The following is a 19493-nucleotide window of genomic DNA, read 5'->3' on the forward strand; positions in this document are numbered from 1 at the left end:
GGAGCGAATAACTTTTGGACACAGCCCCAAGTGGTTGCAGGGTTGTTGTTGTTTTACACTTATGAGGGGGTGTTTTCAGGAGCTGAAAACTCAGAAAACTTTCATAAGTGTAAAAAAAAGAAGAAGAGACATGACATAAATTAGAAAACAAATCCGCTTGCTTTTTTAAGGACAGTCATCTGTTTTTAGTTGTTTTGAGAATGTATTTGCACAGTTTTACAGTTAATAAAAGTCAGAGATTTGTATGAGTTCGTTTTCATTTTCTTTTCAATACATTGTTTTAATGCTCCGGTTTGTAATCAATCATTATTATTATCTCAGATTGATTTTCACAGATAAATGTTTGTAAAATAATGGACGTTTGATTGCATTTCAAAGTCTCGTGATAACATTGGTTAGGCGTGTGAATGACGCAGTTTGGTGACCGGGGGAGGGAGGGGAGCAGAGCAGCAGTGTAGGAAAAGAGGAGGAAGCAGCAAGGATGGCGGAGTCACACCTCTGAAGGTAAAGCAGTTATTTTAGTACATTAACAGTGGACGTTTTTATCCCCCCAGCACGGTAACGCATTGCTCTAGAGGTAACGTACTTGTCAGCCTCTCGTTAAGGCGTGTGTAACAGCGATGTGTCATTTTGCGGTGGCGAGTACGAACGCACTCTTTTGTTCAGCTTCGGAATGGCCGCTGTTTTTCACTGTTTTCTTTTTTCTCGGCTCATATTCACAACGGGAACGGCACTTAGATTCAGCGTTACAGGTTGTCGGCTCTTCTGTGGCCTTGCGTGGCTGCTCGGGTCGGGATATCAGCTGCCTTCACGCCTTCACAGGATGTTCTCTTTGGGTATCTGCTACCCGTATGCACTCAGCTGGCTACAGCAGAGATTTCCCCCCCTTCGGTCGGGTCGGTCTACGTCCGACAGCCGCTCCGCTCGGGCCTGCGTTACACACACACACACACACACACACACACCTCTGCTAATGATTAAGCTAAGCGCTGGGTGTGAGTATTAAGGGCAAATCTCGACACCCTCTCTGCACAGTCTAGCAAACACCCACCAATGGTCCTTTATTTCATTATGTGCTAATGACAGCTGTTTTGATTTTCCTTGTTTGGAAAAAAAGTACCGTTAGCTTGTAAGCTAAGTTGCTCGCTAGCTGACGGTAGCAATTTAGCAGTCTGGTATAACTGACGTTTGCCGTGCCGTTGACGCTCAGCTTAGCTGTTTTTATTTCCTGCCTTGTTGTCAGTCGTCTTAGCAGGTTGCTGTTTCTCTCAGTTTAGAAAAGACTTTGAGACGTGTATTATATATTTTAGTTTTATGAGTGGCTTAGCTAACAGAAGACATTTTAGCTTACTCGAGTTGGTTTACGACAAATAGTTGTCTAGCTTGTGCAGTTAGGTTAACAGTCACAACGTAGCATTATTAGCGTCAAGGTGTTACACTCACATTACTGATAATACACTGTCATACCCATATTAGGTGTTCATATCATGGAAATTGGGTGATATTGAAATGCGACTTCTCGACCTGGTAGCTACCGTTTCTGTCGGTAGTCTGTTTCCAGGGGTTTGCCATTTGCACACGTAGCCTACATAACCCCCCTCACCCTAGTGGGGGTCATGTGGAGTTCTGTTTAGTGGCAACAGCGATAGCTGCCACCTCACCCCTGTTGTGCAATTTTGCGTCCTTCTATCATACGGAGATTCTATATTGACAGGCCTCAACTTACTGTGAAGTACCAGCAAGCAGATGACTGAATATTTCTTGAATCTGATTCTGAAACATTTCTTTGCTTCGGACGTGCTTTATTGCATTCTCTAATTAGCTGATATATCGGCACATGTATCATCTGATCCTAAAGAGATTATAATGGACAAACAAGGGAGAACAGTTCCACTCATGCCTGAATGTACTGACATTAGCAGATGGGCCCAAGATATCCTTAATGGATAACTTCATTAGTCTATGTGGGAAGTTCAAATAGCACTTTATGGTGGTGTTGTGGTTGTGTTGATGGACAAATGCATTAGCTTTTTCTGCAAAACCTTGCTTGAGTTCAACCTCATATTTACATTGGCTAAACAAGTAGTTTCAGCTTACACACATTCACACATGAGCATATCAGTCAGTTGTGAAGGGTGATCTAAAGGCTCATCCACAATTTACCGTTCTGGTCAAACAGGTTTGGCTGAGTAGTTGCATAATTTCACATCAGTTGTCCTTTGTTGATTAATTAGGTTTTCCAGTCATACGTATCTAGTTAAAATTGTCTTTCTTTTGTGGATTTTGTAGGGTTTAGCTAAGTAGTTGAACGATTGCTTAGATGGGGTTGTAGGCTTACTGCAATGTTAACACCCACTGGGCCATGTTTGCGTAGCAGGAGCAAGTCGGTTTGAGTTTATCCTTGGTACACTAGACTTTCTTGGTCTGACTAAGCACAGTAACCTAGTGCTGACAACCAACCAAACCTTTTCTGTATGTGTGTGGTGTCTTCAGGTTGAACAGTCCCCCAAGAATTATGTTGTCATTTTACATGTTCTATGGCTTTTTCTTAGACCTCAGTATGTGTACAACATGTTTAGACTGAGGTGTAAAATAATAACAATAATCTCTGTGTATACTAGAGCCTCGGGGCTTACAGATGAGCCAAGTAAGGTTTCACTATGAGGATTAAGCCTGGGATATAGAACCTTTTGGTTACACATAACTCAGACCACATAACACCATATTAATTGCTAACCTGGTTATGATTTGTCTGTTTTCAGTGTCTGCTACCTGAATATGAATGCACTTTTTTTCCCCTGTTGTTTAAGAACAAATGAACCCAAGTCTTTTTAGAAAGAGATTGTCTGCTGTAATGTGTTTATATTAACACAAAGGTACTATAGTGAGCCATGGGGTAGCAGATGCTAAAAAACTAGCTAGCTTATTGCTAACCGCTGACTGGGAAATTATGCCTCAGCAGGAAATCTGCTCTGTAGCTACATCATAACCACAAACCCTTCTGAAACTCTACACCATAACCTGACGTGTACCTTCCTAGAAATGTAACTACACTTTGCGTCGATGCAGCAATATCTCTTGTGCATTTCTGGCTACTTTTTCACCGCAGGTTTTATATTTATCATTGAGAGAATAACAATCATTGTCTCAGTAATAACAAATAATAACCATAACATCAATATAAGGAGTCACAGATTTCAGCAAATTGCTGGATGTAGATTACTGAAACTTTCAGAACTGATGTGAGGGAATGTTCAAAGTGCAAAATTAGAGTGATGCACATAGAGAAGAAAAGTTACACTGATCATTCTACATGGTGTCTGAGTTTCTTTACTTTTAGGAGCACCTTGGGGGACCTGTTGTTGTGACTTGGCACTATATAAATACAATTAGGTTGATTTGGATAGGATAGGACATTGTATTACATGCTAAACCAGCTGAAGACCTACTCTGATATTAGTTTACAGTGGAGTATTTTAATGTATATAATATTTATTGTAATAAGCCTTAATAATATGTATATAATTTCTTCTGAGAGATGAGTTTAAATGTTATTTGTTGAGAAAGTTTATGTTAAAAAAAGGTTTCAAGTAACAGCAGTTTTCTCTAGATATCACTGATCTTTTTTTCATTCAATAAGATGACCTTATTTGATAAGTTATTTTTCTTTTTGGTGCAAAATGAGATTTCAGGCATATCAACACTGCCAGAAATGTTATCTTAAGGTGGAGTCAGTTTGCTATCAGTGTGTGATTCAAATGGTTCAAGTTGGCAATTGCATGCAATCTTTTTATGCTAATAAAACAATTAACTGTGATAAATGGTCAAAAATCAAATATCTATTGCTATCACATATTTGTATCATTTATCAGAAATTCATATTGAACTACTACATTAACACTCAACAACTTTCCTAATAAAAAGGATTATAACCAGAATACATCCAGCTCAAAGCCAGCTGAGTCAAGTCTCCTGGAAACACATTCAGACTGGTGGTAACATATTGGCAATGTGTCTGCATTTATAGCTTAGATAGAAATTATTTGCAAACCTTTAGCAGTCTCACTTGAGTGATTGCAGTAAGTCTAAGTAAGACTGTGACTGTTTGCAGAAAGGTTGCCTCCTATCTGGCCACCTGTGCAGTTGCCTTGCGATCAAAAGTGGTTGTGATTGTGAAACACTCTCAAAATCTGAGCAACCATTTAGACACTACAGCATGTGAAAAAAAATTGATGTCATCACCAATTTTAGTAGATGCAGTGAGGTTGCTGTCCTATTTTTACTTGTGAGTGAGCTGTTAGCTTGTTCTGAATTAGGAGGTAGCTTTGTCAAGCTGAGTGTGTTCAGATTTTTTTTCTTGTTGTTTCCTTGTAACAAAATGTAATATTGTTGGGCTAACATTATCTCAGGATTGGTGGTGCACAAGAGTATTTTAATTTCTGTAATACATTATTGATATTTGGTGTCCCTGTATCGATAGGGTATTGGCAGTCAAAATATCAAAATCTCTCATATTTGTGTCAGTTTTTCTCCCACCCGTATTGGCTATAGCATATCCCCACTTGAAAGGTTGGTGTCACATATTGTCAGTCTTTAGTATTTGAATATATGTATTGCTGTTAGATTCTATTTATCATCATTTATCATTGTGCAGCAACCTAGCCAAGTTGCTGCCTGCTAGAGCCAATGTTAAAATGATCCAAATAGAACAGGACTCCAGTATTTATAGCCAACCATTACATTCATGCAAATAGGGACTTGCCTTAACCTAGTGGCTGAATATCTTGAATCTGTGGTTGTTCAACAGCGCTCTTACCTGTTGGTGCTTCTTCTTAATGTTTTCTGTTATTATCCTTCTGAAGTGAGAATGTATTTGCTCATTTAAATATTAAGCCACTTAGTGATTTTACAGAAACCACTGCATTTATTTGACACATACAAATCATAATACCCTTGTTTTGCTTAGGGAAATGTTTTACTGTCATTGCTACTGACAATGATGATACGATAATCACAAATTCAGGGTTTATCCTGCATACAAAGAATTTTGGTCCCACCAGAGAGGTTTTGGTCACTCCCAAAGGAAATGCTCCAGGATTTTAATAAAAATATTTTTGACCGTTTCATTCATTGAAGCATAAAATGCATTCTAGTTGATCAGACTCTTTGCCTTATCTATGAGGCAACTGTTCTTTGGTGCTTAGTCCCAAGGACAAATTAAGCAGAATACCTATGAAATAAAAGTATATTTCTCCTTAGTTGACTGTATTCAGGTAAAATCAAGTGGAGCAAAGCTCAAAGGGAAGGGACAACATTGCTTTTCTCTCTTGGCTTCATTTTCGGTTTCTTTTACTTTTGTATGTAGCCTAAATGTTGGTCTTATGGAGCCAGGAGTTGCCCTAATCTGTTTCTTGTGCTTCAACTATATCAGCAAGAGACCAGCCAGTGCCTCGGACATGACTAACTCCACTATCAGCAGCAGAGCTTGTGGCATTCTGACCTTTGTCATCATATTCAGGATTGTTTTGGCAGCTGTCTTACTTCCAAAAATTTGGGGTTGATATTGGTTCATTTTTGGATTAAGGAGCATCCACAGTTGTACTGGAATTTCATTTCCAGTAATGTGACAAGTTACCTTAAACTCTTTCTTTACCAGCACACACATGGTGAACCAAAGAAAGCAAAGCAAAAGAGTGGAGAAAAATCAGAGAAAGTTTTCTCCATTCATTTGGATGTAGCAGGAGAAATGTTTTGTTACACATTCACGTGACTTCTTCAGTCTCAGTTCACTGTAGGTTTCCCTAACCTTATAAACAGTACTTTCGCATAATGACGAAAACTAGCACCACTGACTAACAGTGAGCCATGAGCTCAGTTTCACGATCATTACTATGCAAATAGTCGTGACCACTGATCAATGCTCATGTCTACCGTTCACAGAGAGGAGAGAAACAGATTTAAATGAAAGCAGAATGCATTGGACTCTTAACTGCACTGATTTGAAATCAGTGTGCATATTGTGTGCATAACATACAACAACTCTTATAAGTCTATAACTGCATTCAAATCTATACAGATGATTTTTTTTTTTTTTTTTTACTTGCAGTTTGTTATAGCCATAAAGAAGTAAAAGGACAGGTACGGCGAGTACAACCATAAAAGGAAGTTGCTTGCACAGTTTGGTTTACATTGCTCTAGGAGTTGGACTGGCCTGGGTATTCTCATTTTCTTTAAATAATTATGTAGTACACAGGTATGCCTGTTAGAGACAGTATTAGCTGTTTAACGTATTTATGACAGGCAAAAAGAGCAGTGGATACTTCATTTTATTATTTACAGAAACATACTACAAGGCTTTCTCTCATGTAAGGGGTGCTACTATTGACCAAACATTTCTTTTACCCAAAAGGTCATATGACCTTGTTGTGGGAACTTCATGCTTTGAAAACCACTTCTAAAGATTACTCTCAGCAGTCCTAACCTTTTCACTTAGCTCTGATCCTGAGCCAAACCTGCCTCTCTTTTTGCTGCAGCTTAGCCTGTACTAGTGCTGGAGAGCTTACACAGTCATCAAGGTGCACCAGCAAGAGGCTAAACAGAGACGGCTGCCAGAGAGAGGCTGTCTTAGTGTGTCACATAAAGATCCAAAGGACTGTGTTTTATCTGGGAGTATTTGAGACAAGTACCACACATGTATATTCTTTAACATCCCTTCTTGTTTGCTCTGGACATCTAGGGCATAAGTATTGCCTCAGGAGTCAATATGATCGTTTTGTTGTAAATTTTGTATGGGGTGGTTAAGTGGGGTGTTAGACTGTTAGAACAATGCAATGTTTGTTTTGTAGTTAGTATGAGGTTATGCTTGAGTGAATTAAACAGATTTCTTGATCTGGCAGAGCACACTCAATATCTTAATTATAATGACAGCATATGAAACCTGTTAAATTAGGAGGTTTTTTTTAAGGAAGAATATTGTCAGTGTATCTTGTTTAAATGCCAGTGAAACACAATAAGAGAAACATGTTCCGGCAGTTTTCTAGCAATGTCGCATGTTCAGTACAACAATGAGTTTACTATAAGTAGTTAACTTAAGTGGGTAGATATCAGCTGAACAGCTAAAACAGTATAAAGTCAACATTTGCTGACTCTTGACTTGTTAACCGTAGAGCTGTAGTAGCATCCATCATCCTCCCCCCCTTGAATAAAACATTTCACCTATCTTACCCATCTCGCCTGACCTCTATACCATACCCTTTTCACACAGCTGAGTTTTTCACTGACAGAAAAACCAGACGAAGAAAAAAGTCACAGCTCCAATCACATAAGTTGAGAGACTGGTCTGCAATCTCCTGGTAACCAGTTATGTCTGGTAAAAGATACGGAGGAGGTGGGTGGAGGGTTGCTCAACCGGTTTTGACTGGTTGCGTGAGGTTTCTGTGAAATTGACTAAGTATTCCTTACCATTGGCAAGTGGTTTCAGGAGGCTGCTTGCTGCTATCGCCAAGTGAAATTGGTCGCAAAGAGATATACGGTGCTGCACTGAAACCCTCTGTGCAATTGCTTTGGTCAGTAGGTTGCTGTGGTCACTTGTAGTTTGTATGAAATACACAAATATGTCTGAAAACATTTGCTGACCTTCAAGCGGTTGTGAAAGTGTGATACAAACTCGAAATGGACAGTTTTTTTTTCATTTAAAATAAAAGTCCTTAACACTCAAACCACCATGTTTCAAAAATTGCAACTTTTTACTTTGAGGGTGAGTGGTCTGAATTTCCTATTTGTATCACTCTCGTTAACAGCAGCAACCTGCTAGTGATCAAATCAATCACCCTCTTTTCAGTTCTTGCAAATTCACACACTGGCAGCCAGCAGCCTGCTGTCAGACGGTCTGGGAATACACGCTTCTCCCTAGCAGCCAGATGTTTTCAGGGGATCACTGCCTGGTTTCTAGACCTAGGTGACTAAGGCCTAATGAGATAAGATAGAAGAGCATCTCAGTTGTCACATTAAGCTCTAATTCAAAAATCAGTACGGCAGTCAGAAATATCCTCCTGTTTTCTGTCAGTAGATGATGATGATGATGGTTCGCTACAGCTGCTTCACTCACATTAATTTCGTGCCTTTGCAAACCCAGACATCTCTGTGTTGCATGTGTTGATTCTATGGAGAAATGATAGTGAAGGCAGATCCAGTTTATTAAACTTTCATAATGATGATGATGGTAATAATGATTTAATGCATTAAAGAGGAAATGAAATAAAAATTACCTGTGCTATCGCTGCTCATTTTTACAATCTTTGATCTCGACATTGTCATATATCAGCACAACTCTAAGGAGCATGTTTACATTTTATTCTCTGGGGTTTTTGTCAGTTTTCATATACACATATTCTGATCTTTGCCCACTACAAGAGGACTAAAGATTTATTTTAAATGGTAATGAGAACTGCATTCTTTTAGTAGGAAACACTTTTAAGATTCATCATCAGAGTAGAAAATATTTCTAAACATTTTGTTCTTAGAAGTCCTTTCAAAAAGGGGTATTTCTTTTTGTCAGAACTGCCAGGAAAGAGTTAAAAGAAACAAAAATTGTAGGAGAAAGTGACTGACAGCTAGTTGAAATTTAGTGTCAAAATCCAAAGTGTTATATTTGTAAAGTGTAAAAATAAAAGTGCCAATTTAAACAAAATTTCTGTTTTTCTCCCACAGCAAATGTCGAAGGAATTTAAAAGAAAAAAAAAAACCCTCATTAACCTTTGCAACGGGAAAGAGCTTCCATCCGAAGGTCCTGGGATTGTGTGCTGTTCAAACACTTAAGCATGTGGCCTATGGATGCCACAATCCAGCTACTTCAAAGGTTTTTTTCTCCCATGGCATTTTAACAAAGGGACAAAGTATCATAAGTATCCAAAAAAGTCTTTGGATCCAAAGGCCTTTATTCCAAGGGTAATTGTAAATGTGTGGGCCTGCACAGGAATGTGTTTTTTAAAAGCCTCTTTGGCTGTCTGTCCTGTTTTTTTGGAATAAGTAACCTGACAAGAGAGACTCCCATGAGCAATCTTGTAGGTTCCCCGATAACGTCGACATGAGTAGTACTTTAGGTAAAGATAAAGAAACGAAAGAAAAGGACCCCAAAGGTGGTCCGGCCGGCTTAATGAAGGATGGGGGCAAAGACCCGAAGACCAAAGGGAAAGATGCCAAAGAAGGAAAGAAGGACACCAGCAGCTCAACACCAGGTGTTGCCTTCTCCGTTGACAATACGATAAAGCGGCCAAACCCAGCAACAGGTACACGCAAGAAGTCCAGTAATGCAGAGGTGATCAAAGAGCTTAACAAGTGTCGGGAGGAGAATTCGACGAGACTGGATTTGTCCAAGCGGTCCATTCACACTCTGCCCACTTCCATTAAGGAGTTGACACAGTTGACTGAACTCTACCTATACAGCAATAAGCTGCAGAGCCTGCCAGCTGAGGTGGGTTGCCTATCAGGCCTGGTCACTTTGGCCCTCAGTGAGAACTCCCTGACCAGTTTGCCTGACTCCCTGGACTCCCTGAAGAAGCTTCGAATGCTTGACCTCCGACATAACAAGCTAAGAGAGATACCACCAGTCGTCTATCGCTTGACATCTTTGACCACGCTGTACTTGCGCTTCAATCGCATTACAACAGTGGAGAAGGACATCCGAAACCTATCCAAACTCACCATGCTCAGCATTCGTGAGAACAAGATCAAACAGCTACCCGCTGAGATAGGTGAGTAAAATGGAAATGAATTTTTCAGATGAAGGAAGGACAAAAGACAGCCTTTTTTCACTGACTGTAAGAAGATTCCAGTGTAAGGGAGTGATTGACCATGGATTTGAAATATTTAGCTGTATTAATTTTCAATCAGGGTGTACGTTGTGATGGCCATTTTTTTAATGTATATAATTCTACAACATCCCTATACACAGTCTCCTTCAGCTCCAGCAGTACTACATAGACCATTACTATAGTCTAAAATCCCAAACTAATAACAGCGTTGTAATTGTCAATGTTCTCTCTAACGTACTGTAGTCCCTTGCATTTAAAAATTATTGCTGTTAACTTGGCTGTTCCAATTTGGGGGAAAAAAATCTGTTCTGCACACTTAAATCTGTATTTTCATTCTCTTTATGTGGAATGAGACAAAAGGCTTAGAAGTTGTCAGTGAGGCCAGTGTATAATATTGAAAACACCCTTGTTGTATTAGTAGTTTTTGTATTTTGTATGCATCTTCCTGCAGGGGAGCTATGCAGCCTCATTACTCTGGACGTTGCCCATAACCAGTTGGAACACCTACCGAGGGAGATTGGAAATTGCACACAGATAACTAACCTCGACTTGCAGCACAATGAGCTCTTGGACCTCCCAGAGACTATAGGTAATATAACTACATCATTTGTATTCATCAGTTTGTATTTTTGTTAAAGCTTTTTTTTATTTGTTTTGTTTCCCCCAAAACCTTGTGAATCCAGCTACATTTAATAATAATACAAAAAGACTGTAAAAATGTTTTTGGTTACTATTTCAGGAAACTTGGCAAGCATAAATCGCTTAGGTCTGAGGTACAATAGATTGTCAGCTATTCCCAGATCTTTAGCGCAATGTCGAGAACTGGAGGAGCTAAATCTTGAAAACAACAACATTTCAGTGTTGCCAGAGGTAAGTAGACCATGGATTTTTATCACAAATGCAATATGATATGTTTGTGGTCTACTTGTGAATATATCCAGTGTAAAACCCAACTGCATATACCAACAGCCTTGTCCTGCTCATATGATTCCTGCCATGCTACTGTTTCTGTATTTGGTCAGGGTCTGCTGTCAAGTTTGGTCAATCTGACGAGTTTAACACTGGCAAGAAACTGCTTCCAGTCGTACCCTGTGGGTGGGCCATCCCAGTTCTCAACCATTTACTCTCTCAACATGGAGCACAACCGTATCAACAAGATACCCTTTGGCATCTTTTCCAGGGCAAAAGTGTTAAGCAAGCTTAACATGAAGGTATAGTTACATGCTTGTCATACAATATACAATTAATATCTTTTGGTTAAATTATCTCCATTTTATCTGCTGTTGTTTTATTTTTGCCAAAGTCTGGTGGTAGTAAGGTATCACAAGAGGATAAAACGGGTGAATATTAAGCCTGGTTTTTACCGCAGACATATTTGACTTGTCGTAAAAAGAAAGGTCCAGGTGGACAATGGCTCTGTTGTTGTCAAGTGTTCCAGTAAGCTGTGACTGTGAGCCAGCATGAGCAATACTAGGAGGCTGAAACTGAGGGAGCTAAATTGAATTTGAACATTATTGAATCTGTGCTGTGACATGTTAAAATATCTTCAGAGAAGAAAAACCACAGGAACATCAGGTATTGAACTGAAGCTTTGTTATACCTGAGCAATACGGAGTCACATACAAAAAGTTATGCACTCCTGTGAATTCATAGAAAAATTTGATATTTAAAAAAAGCAACAAATCAACATTCTGCACTTTTGGAAAGTTTGTTTTTACAGTAGTTCTAATAAAAGTGAGGTAGAACGATAAAAGTTCATGGAATCCTTAAATATATCGAAGTCAAATATCTGTTACGTGGAAAAAAACACACGGTGAGTACTCTTTAAGTGTCATTTCAAAAAAAATATATGTTTTATTGTAAGAAGCATATCTAATGTAATCCATCAGTCTGCTCACCCTATTTTGTTGACTCACTGAATTGTCAGTTATATTGCTAATAACGCTTTTCCTTTGTCTTCGCTCAGGACAACCAGTTAACAGCACTGCCTTTGGATTTTGGTACATGGACTAGCATGGTTGAACTTAACCTGGCCACCAATCAGCTGACTAAGATCCCAGAGGATATCTGTGGTCTTGCTTCTCTGGAGGTGAGTCTTTCATACATGGGGTACATGGGTGATTTTTTTATTTTTTTTTTTATTTTTTTTTTTAGTATCTCAGCACAATATCTAAGAGATGATATTTGGTACAGATTCATAATAAATTGGGAACATTGGGAACTTATCTTTGAGGCTAGTGATTTATTAAATAAACTCATATCAGCCGCTGTTGCTTTTTCTGGGTTTATTTTTTGGTTTAATTGTGATGTTTAATTGCGTTATTCTGTAAATCATTATATTTAATAGTGCCAAGCTGTCTGATTGTTCCTTATTTAAAAAATAAAAAAAAAATCTCATTGTCTTCACAGGTGTTAATATTGTCCAATAATCTTCTCAAGAAGTTACCACATGGTATTGGGAATTTGAGAAAGTTAAGGGAGCTTGACTTGGAGGAAAACAAGTTGGAATGTCTACCTAATGAAATCGCTTATCTGAAAGATTTACAGGTAAGCCTACCATTGCTAAAATTGTCTGGTTGCTCTGATTTTTGTTGTATATGAAGGCTTAATCAGAACCAGGAAGTTTTGACATGTAATATTTAAAATGTTTTAACATTTTTTGTTGTTTTAACATTTTTTGTTGTTTTAACAATCTTAAAAACTGAGATCCTAATCCTTTATCATAGAAATCACTTTAGTTTTAAGGAGCAGATACAGCACAGCCTGTCTACACATTAGATAATCATCCACAGTTGGTCTCCAGCTGGTAAATGCTGTGGGATACAGTGGAATCAGAAGCCTTTTTACAGTTTCATTGTGCTGTCTCTACCTTCGTTTCAGAAACTGGTGTTGACAAATAATCAGCTGACTATGTTACCCAGAGGAATCGGCCACCTCCTCAACCTGACTCATCTGGGTTTGGGGGAGAACCAGCTGCAACACCTTCCGGAGGAGATTGGTCAGTACTCCTCTTATACCCGTTCTGAAAATCTCCTTTATGACAAAGCAAATACATGTAACCATTATTTTTTCCATAAAAGCTAAGCGTAACCATTAGGGTTCAAGAGCTTAACAGTCCACAGTATGTGCCACCTCTGACCCTTCCTCCCAGTGACTGGACCAATCTGGATAGCTTTGTTAGTGTTGCGTTAAGCCAGAGATTAAAATGAGTGGGGAAAGAAGATAAGGTTAGTGTATTTTTAGAGTGTTTAGGCAGAGAGAAGAAGTAGGTTATAGATGTGGTATAGAGGTATTTGGATTTTCTTTTGAAGCAGTAACAGTGCAACATTTATAGTTTGTAAGACTTAAAATTTGTATAGCTAATGAAAATTGGAGGTTTGCCCATAGTGTAGCAGTCTTTCCTTACCATCTTAATGGCCATTAATGATTTTTTCTGAGCTTGGTTTAATTTGGCCTTTCTAATATGAATGAATTATGTTGTTGCCCTTCATATTCACTAACATGTGAAGCCTTTCAAAAGGACACTAACTGGCAGTTTGTATTATTACTAGTTGCAGCCTTAGGTATCATGATCAGTAAAGTTTATTGCAAAACATTACAAGGAAACCTCTTGCAATATAAATAAAATACTTTTATTCTTGACGTGGTAGTTACTACAGCAGCTTTGCACAGTTTCATTCTTAATAATCCTTGATTATCTTTAACTGCACTTAGGTGCCCTGCTTTTAGCCCAAGTTTATTCTCATTGGCTGTCTCTTTGAACAATAGGTTGGTGATGTTGTTTTGCTCAGAGCCAGGGGTGTCTAGCTGAGATGACCTGAACCTAGTCTGACCTGAGCTTTTGGCTCGCTGGAATTAATTGCACTTATGCGTACCTCATTTGCTATTTCATGAGTGCTTAAAGTACATCAAATCTAATATCATACTAAATAAAGGAGCTATCATTGAAAAAAATTATTTTATTGACACAGTTTCCCTGGATGACAGTATACGCTTCAACTAACACTGCATAATGTCTGTCCTCAGGCACACTGGAGAACTTGGAGGAACTGTACCTCAACGACAACCCCAACCTGCACAGCCTTCCATTTGAGCTGGCCCTCTGCAGTAAACTGTCCATCATGAGCATAGAGAACTGTCCCCTCACCCATCTGCCACCCCAGATTGTCGCAGGAGGCCCTTCCTTCATCATTCAGTTCCTCAAGATGCAGGGACCATACCGTGCCATGGTCTGAGCCAAGAGCAGCTCAATGCCAGTCCTGATTAACTGCAAACCCTCCACTTGCTCTGCACCCTTTTGCCTGCCCACCCTCATTATGTGTATCATACACTGTAAAGAAAACACACTCGTCACAACAGGTGTCGGTGGGGCAAATAAAAAGAGGATACTGAGGAGGAGAATGTTTCTTTTTATCATCCTTGGGCAGAAGCAAAGCAAACCTTTGGACACTTGACTTCTGTGTTTCTCCAGTTTATCACGGTCATTTTAGGACGCCAGTCCATCACCCGTAACTCGTCTTTCATTCCGAATCATACAAGAGGAATTATTTCCATCTATTTGCCAAAACTGAAGATATATAAAGTTATATATATTGAGTAACTGTGAGCTAAGTGGCAAGTCTTTCAACCATATAAACCATGCTCCCATTGCCAATGTATTTACGGTAATTACAAGCATCTATTATGTGAGCAAGGATACAATTGTATGCAAAAACAAACAAAAAGTCTTTGGAACTTTTAATTTACTGCTGCTGCCGTGATTTTTAACGTCATCTTGTTATATATTCTTTTGACTCTCCCATTTTTAAAACATTTTTTTTAAACATCATCTTCCCTTGACATAAATTGTGTTAATTGCTTCTTGACTATAGAGAACAAAGGTCTAATGATGGTGTTCTTTTTTTTGGCATTTTGTTTTTTCTTTTTTTTAACCTTTTTATTTTTATTTTTTAAAATGTGCCTATGTTTAGAGTGAACCAGTGGTTTATTTCTAAACACGGTTGACCACAAGAGTACAAAGACACAAATTATTTCGGTAACTTTTTTTTAAATTACTGCTGTTACTTTTTGTTTTTACTTTTTTAGGGTCTTTTTTAAAATAAATAGCAGCAGGAGATAGTAAATGCATACATAGAGAAATGCCAATCACACATGCTTGAAAAACAGAAGCAACTTGGACTTTTCTCCAAAACAGGCGGTGCTCTGGGCCCTGTCTATATTGATTTTATGTGACAAAAAGGTATTGAGAAACATCAGAGCATACATAGGTGATGGGATAAATGATGTTTTTATATATTAATACAAATACTGGTTGTTGCCTTGAGTGCAATTTTTAGTTATGTTTACTTGTTTGATATTCTCTTCAGTGTTGGGTTGCATAGCTGTCATCCAGTTGATCATTGACCAACATATCAAGCGTTTTTAAAAAGACGTTTTGAGCTTCTGGAGCAAGTGGTGAGTGTATGAGAGTTTAAAAAAGAAGAAGAAAAACATTTATAATAAAACATTGGCCGGTAACTTCTTGAAAGTTCTTTCTTTTTTCTTTTTAAAAAAATGTCTTTAATTTTCTGTAGTTTGTTTTCACAGGGTCGAGTTAAGAATCTTAATAGCATCATGCAAACTATTCCCTTGATTTGTATTGATTTGTAACTTAATTTTTTTTAAAGATATCCTTGTTGTCCCACACTGTCCCAGCAATGCTGCTGCTTGTATGCACTTTTTATTTGCATTCTCTATATTAAGACAAAAAAAAAAAAAAAATCAGTAGTCTCTCATTGATTATTTTTGAATGGGGGCATTTTGTTTCAGAAGTATTTTATTTGTTAAACGGTTGTAAATTTGTATCAATTAAATATAAATGCTGAGTTTCACTGGCTCAAAATAAATGGTAACTTTCTTTGGGGAAGGTTTTCCTTTCAGTCGCAAAGGAACCTGCTCTCTTGAACTGTAAAAAAAGGGTCTCTGGGTGTGAGACAGTTTTAATATTCACATATCCTGCTTTCTCTGTTGCAAGCATAACAGCTAACTGCAGTTCAAATGAGCCCAGTTTATTTTAAATCAATTTGTTTTGGTTTTTTTTTTGGTTTTTTTTGTTTTTTTGATTCAAAATGATAAAATGTGCTTTCAGTTAGTATTATTTCCTGTGACTGTGCATTTTAAAAATCCAACAAAAGGAAATCAAACCAAACCTTTTTTGTTTCCTTAAGATGTTTTGCATCCCAATTCTATATTCAATCATGGATCTTTTTTTGTATTGACATGTGTGGGCCTACTTTCTCTGCAGCAGCTTGGTGTGTTTTAGTGGGTTGTGTTGGCCACTCTTCTCAACAGGAAGCCCAAGTGACGTGAGCACCACAGCTCACGTTGGAGTTGGGTCGGGTCAGGGTTGGGGGAACAATGAAACGCTGCTTCTAATTTACCAGCAGAACCTGTTGCTGCTTTTCATGGACTTAAACATATGCTGTTCCGAGACAGAGGGAGCCGAGTAGGGCAGGAGAAGGGAAAACGATCCACTCCCAAGAACGATAGAGACTTCACTCGAAAACCTGACAAGGGACAAATCCACTGACCTTTTCGGTTAAGCATCAGGCCCGGTGGTTTTCACACAGATCAAATCGTTTGGACACAACGATGAGACAACACAAGGTGCATATTTGAGCTTAACGCAGTTACAGTACAAGACTGTCGGAAAAAGACAAAAAAAATTGTAAAAAGGGCTTTCTGTGTTCACGCTCAACAACACACCGGAGGCATTGCATTCCTGGGTTTTATATAAAAGCTTTGGAAGTTTCTTTTGTTTTGTGTGTGTATTTACTTTTAGCTGTAAACAATTGTGTGAAAAATGCCTTCAACGAGTACTCAAAAGTGAGATGTGCATTAGGTATGCAGCGTGAGTGCTGTGACCCATTTTTACATTCAGTCTCTCTGTTTTACTTTATTCATGTGCCATTTTGCAAGGCTGAGAATGCCAGGGTATGAAGAGACGAGATGATGGGAGGTGAGGCACGAACTGAGCGGGGCTGATCGACTGGAGAGCATTTATCAGATCATGGAATGTAGTTTTAATGTTCTGAGGAGGAGATGGAGATCACCGACCTGTCCATTCAGTTCCAGGTGCTGACTTGTTGCTGCAGGTGGTGATGATGTATTGCGTACTGGTGCATCCAAAATAATTGGAGTATTTTGTTTATTTTTCTATCGTTTGTGATTTTAGGCCATCAAGAGCATCACAGAATCAGTCATTTTGCTCCTTTTGCTTTTTTGTTTCTGGATCATATGAATCGTAATTTTCTTGCCTTGTTATTTTGTACAGGAAACAAGCATGTTGAACACATATTTGACATGATTTGTCTGGGTCAGAATCGGGCGTTTTTGCATAGAAGATTTCGATTTAGTGGCTATTTGGTGTATCTGCAAATGCTCCCTTTTTGTATATTGCAAAGGGTGTCGAAGCATTGTGTGGCAATGCTTATCCTACTTAATCTACATTGACAAGCAGCCTTAATGGTCTTTTTTATGTGTTTGTTTGGCTATTCCTTGTGTCTATGGCCACTGACTGTACTTGATGACAAGCAACTGGTTGTTACAATGTAAATTTGGGTCTAGTTTCTTCTGTCTTATTTTTCCTTTTACTCTGTACAGTAATCTGACGTTATGGTAGGCTCAGTATTACAAAATCTGTAATGTGATGAGTTTTTCAAGAAAACAGAGCGCAATGGAAGATGATGCCATTATGCTACCAAGTGGATGTGCATTAGCTTACGTCTCCCTTGTCTTTGGCATTAAAAGGGAATTCCACCAACACTGACTTGCATTGTTATTTTGCGAAAGAACAACGTATTTATTTTTTTTAATATCTTATCTCTGCAGTTATATCAGGTTTAATTCAGGAGTTTTGCAGAGAGACTAAACGTAATTTCTTAAAAATAAATCTATATTGAGATTAGGTAGTTTTGGACATGTTTTCAGAAACACAACAAACAATTTCCAGGTTTGTTTCCACATGAGGGAACATGGATTCATAATTACTCATCTTTTTTGTATATAAACCAAGTCAGCTTTGGTGGAATGGCCCTTTAATGTGAAGCTGTCCAATCTTTCCCAGTGCATACTTATCTGAATCGCACCCAGCCACTGACACATCCTCCTGTAGTATCTCCATACATTTACTTGACTGCCTTATGTGCACCAAGCAAAACCTTTATGACCGCTTGATTTAATCCACAAAGACAGTCATTTTTTCTTTTATTTCCTTTTTACGCCAGTAAAGAGATGCGGGTCCTTCGACATAACAGATTTTGGATGAGTTGTTTCTTGACTGGATGAGCAGACGCAGACATGACTACCTCTATGTGAGTCTTCATTGCTAACCAGTGACCAAGATCCAGTCTGAGGTGTTTCCACCTGTGTACAGCTGTGTGTTTGAAACAGGAAATCTGGACCAGCAATTAAACAACAGTCTGTTTTACTAAGCACCCCCACCCCCCTCCGATGTTTTATTTGTTTGGATATATATGCCTTTATTAAGCATTATTTGGCAATTGGAAAAGAAGAGAAATACACTGACTCTTGTGCTTGGTTGTAAATGACAAACTTAATCAATGCCGCCCCATTGTAAGAAAATTATTCTGATACCAACTAGCTGCAGAGTACTACTTTGCAAATGAGTGAAAATGACCATGTTTGGTGATGTTCTGTATGTACATACATCCTTTTTAACTGTAATAAACTGATAAATATTTACAAATTCATGTGCTTGTATTTAAATTTCACATTTTTTTTAAAGTCAGGATCCCCCCCCCCCCCCCCTTTTTTTCCCCCATTTTTCTATCGTTTTGTTTCCATTTTGTATTCCAGACAGACATTACAGCATGGGAATATTAAGTTAATATTAACGTTTCCCTAATGTTAAAATGTAACAGTAATCAGAATTTAAAAGAGACTTGAAATTAATAAGTCTCTAGGATTTATAATAATAAATTAATAATAATAAACATCCAAATGATTTATTAAAAGAAAGTGCTAGTAAAAACTCATCGTGCTTAATCATCATCAATCATCATGCTCTGAAAATCAAAACTTACAAAACAGCCACAACTATACTCACCTTTAAAACACAACATCAATAATTTCTAAAATAACAGAAACCAACCAACCAAATAAACACACAAAAATCTTTTTTTATGTAACCACAGTGGCAATTTTAATAAGTGGTTGTGCTGTTAACATGTGGCAACAGCAAGCAGCTGTACAGAGAAACAGTTCCAGTTAGTGGGACATGCACTGGGGCTTCATCACTGGTGGTGTGGGACTTTGCCTTGATAAGAAACTTTTGTAAGAGCTAGTAGTTTCTTCAATAACAAATCATTAAGATTTATTGTAGCCCAAAATGCAATCAGTCTAAAAATACAAAGAAAGAAAAATTTATTTATTAATTTGTAATAAAAGTACACTCTTGTAATGTTCTAAATGAAATAAATAAACAAACAAATGTTTTTCCACTGGTTCCATTTAAGTAGTGGGAGCAGTCTTTGTTTGTCACCCCCGGGGACAATTTCAGCACTCACTACACAACACGTTTCCTGTTTGTTTTGCATCGCTGCTGACCTGTGCCAGAGCTGAGCCTGTTCTCATTCACAGCTCATCTTGGAAGTGCTGATGTGATTCATTATTCACCTGTGC

The 19493-nt window shown here is 38.2% G+C and overlaps 1 protein-coding gene across 1 annotated transcript; it reads left to right on the forward strand.

Annotated features, from left to right (window-relative positions):
* Positions 1-426: 426 nt before the first annotated feature.
* On the forward strand, positions 427-18562 carry shoc2 (SHOC2 leucine rich repeat scaffold protein). The gene is made up of 9 exons (XM_084930797.1): positions 427-504; positions 8710-9752; positions 10264-10401; positions 10552-10682; positions 10835-11023; positions 11779-11901; positions 12222-12359; positions 12693-12810; positions 13839-18562. The coding sequence occupies exons 2-9, from the start codon at positions 9086-9088 to the stop codon at positions 14045-14047; spliced, it is 1713 nt and encodes a 570-aa protein (XP_084786923.1). The 5' UTR covers positions 427-504; positions 8710-9085; the 3' UTR covers positions 14048-18562.
* Positions 18563-19493: the final 931 nt, after the last annotated feature.

The sequence above is a fragment of the Perissodus microlepis genome, chromosome 6 (genome assembly GCF_051167445.1).
Source record: "Perissodus microlepis isolate ML-2025 ecotype Zambia chromosome 6, ASM5116744v1, whole genome shotgun sequence".
Lineage (NCBI taxonomy): Eukaryota > Metazoa > Chordata > Actinopteri > Cichliformes > Cichlidae > Perissodus > Perissodus microlepis.

What these genes read in the sequence shown, in the direction of transcription:
- shoc2 (XM_084930797.1), top strand. Translation starts at nt 9,086, where the DNA reads ATGAGTAGTACTTTAGGTAAAGATAAAGAAACGAAAGAAAAGGACCCC. An exon ending in GGACCTCCCAGAGACTATAG is followed by an intron (nt 10,402 to 10,551) that starts GTAATATAACTA and finishes TTACTATTTCAG; the next exon opens with GAAACTTGGCAAGCATAAAT. An exon ending in GTGGTCTTGCTTCTCTGGAG is followed by an intron (nt 11,902 to 12,221) that starts GTGAGTCTTTCA and finishes TTGTCTTCACAG; the next exon opens with GTGTTAATATTGTCCAATAA.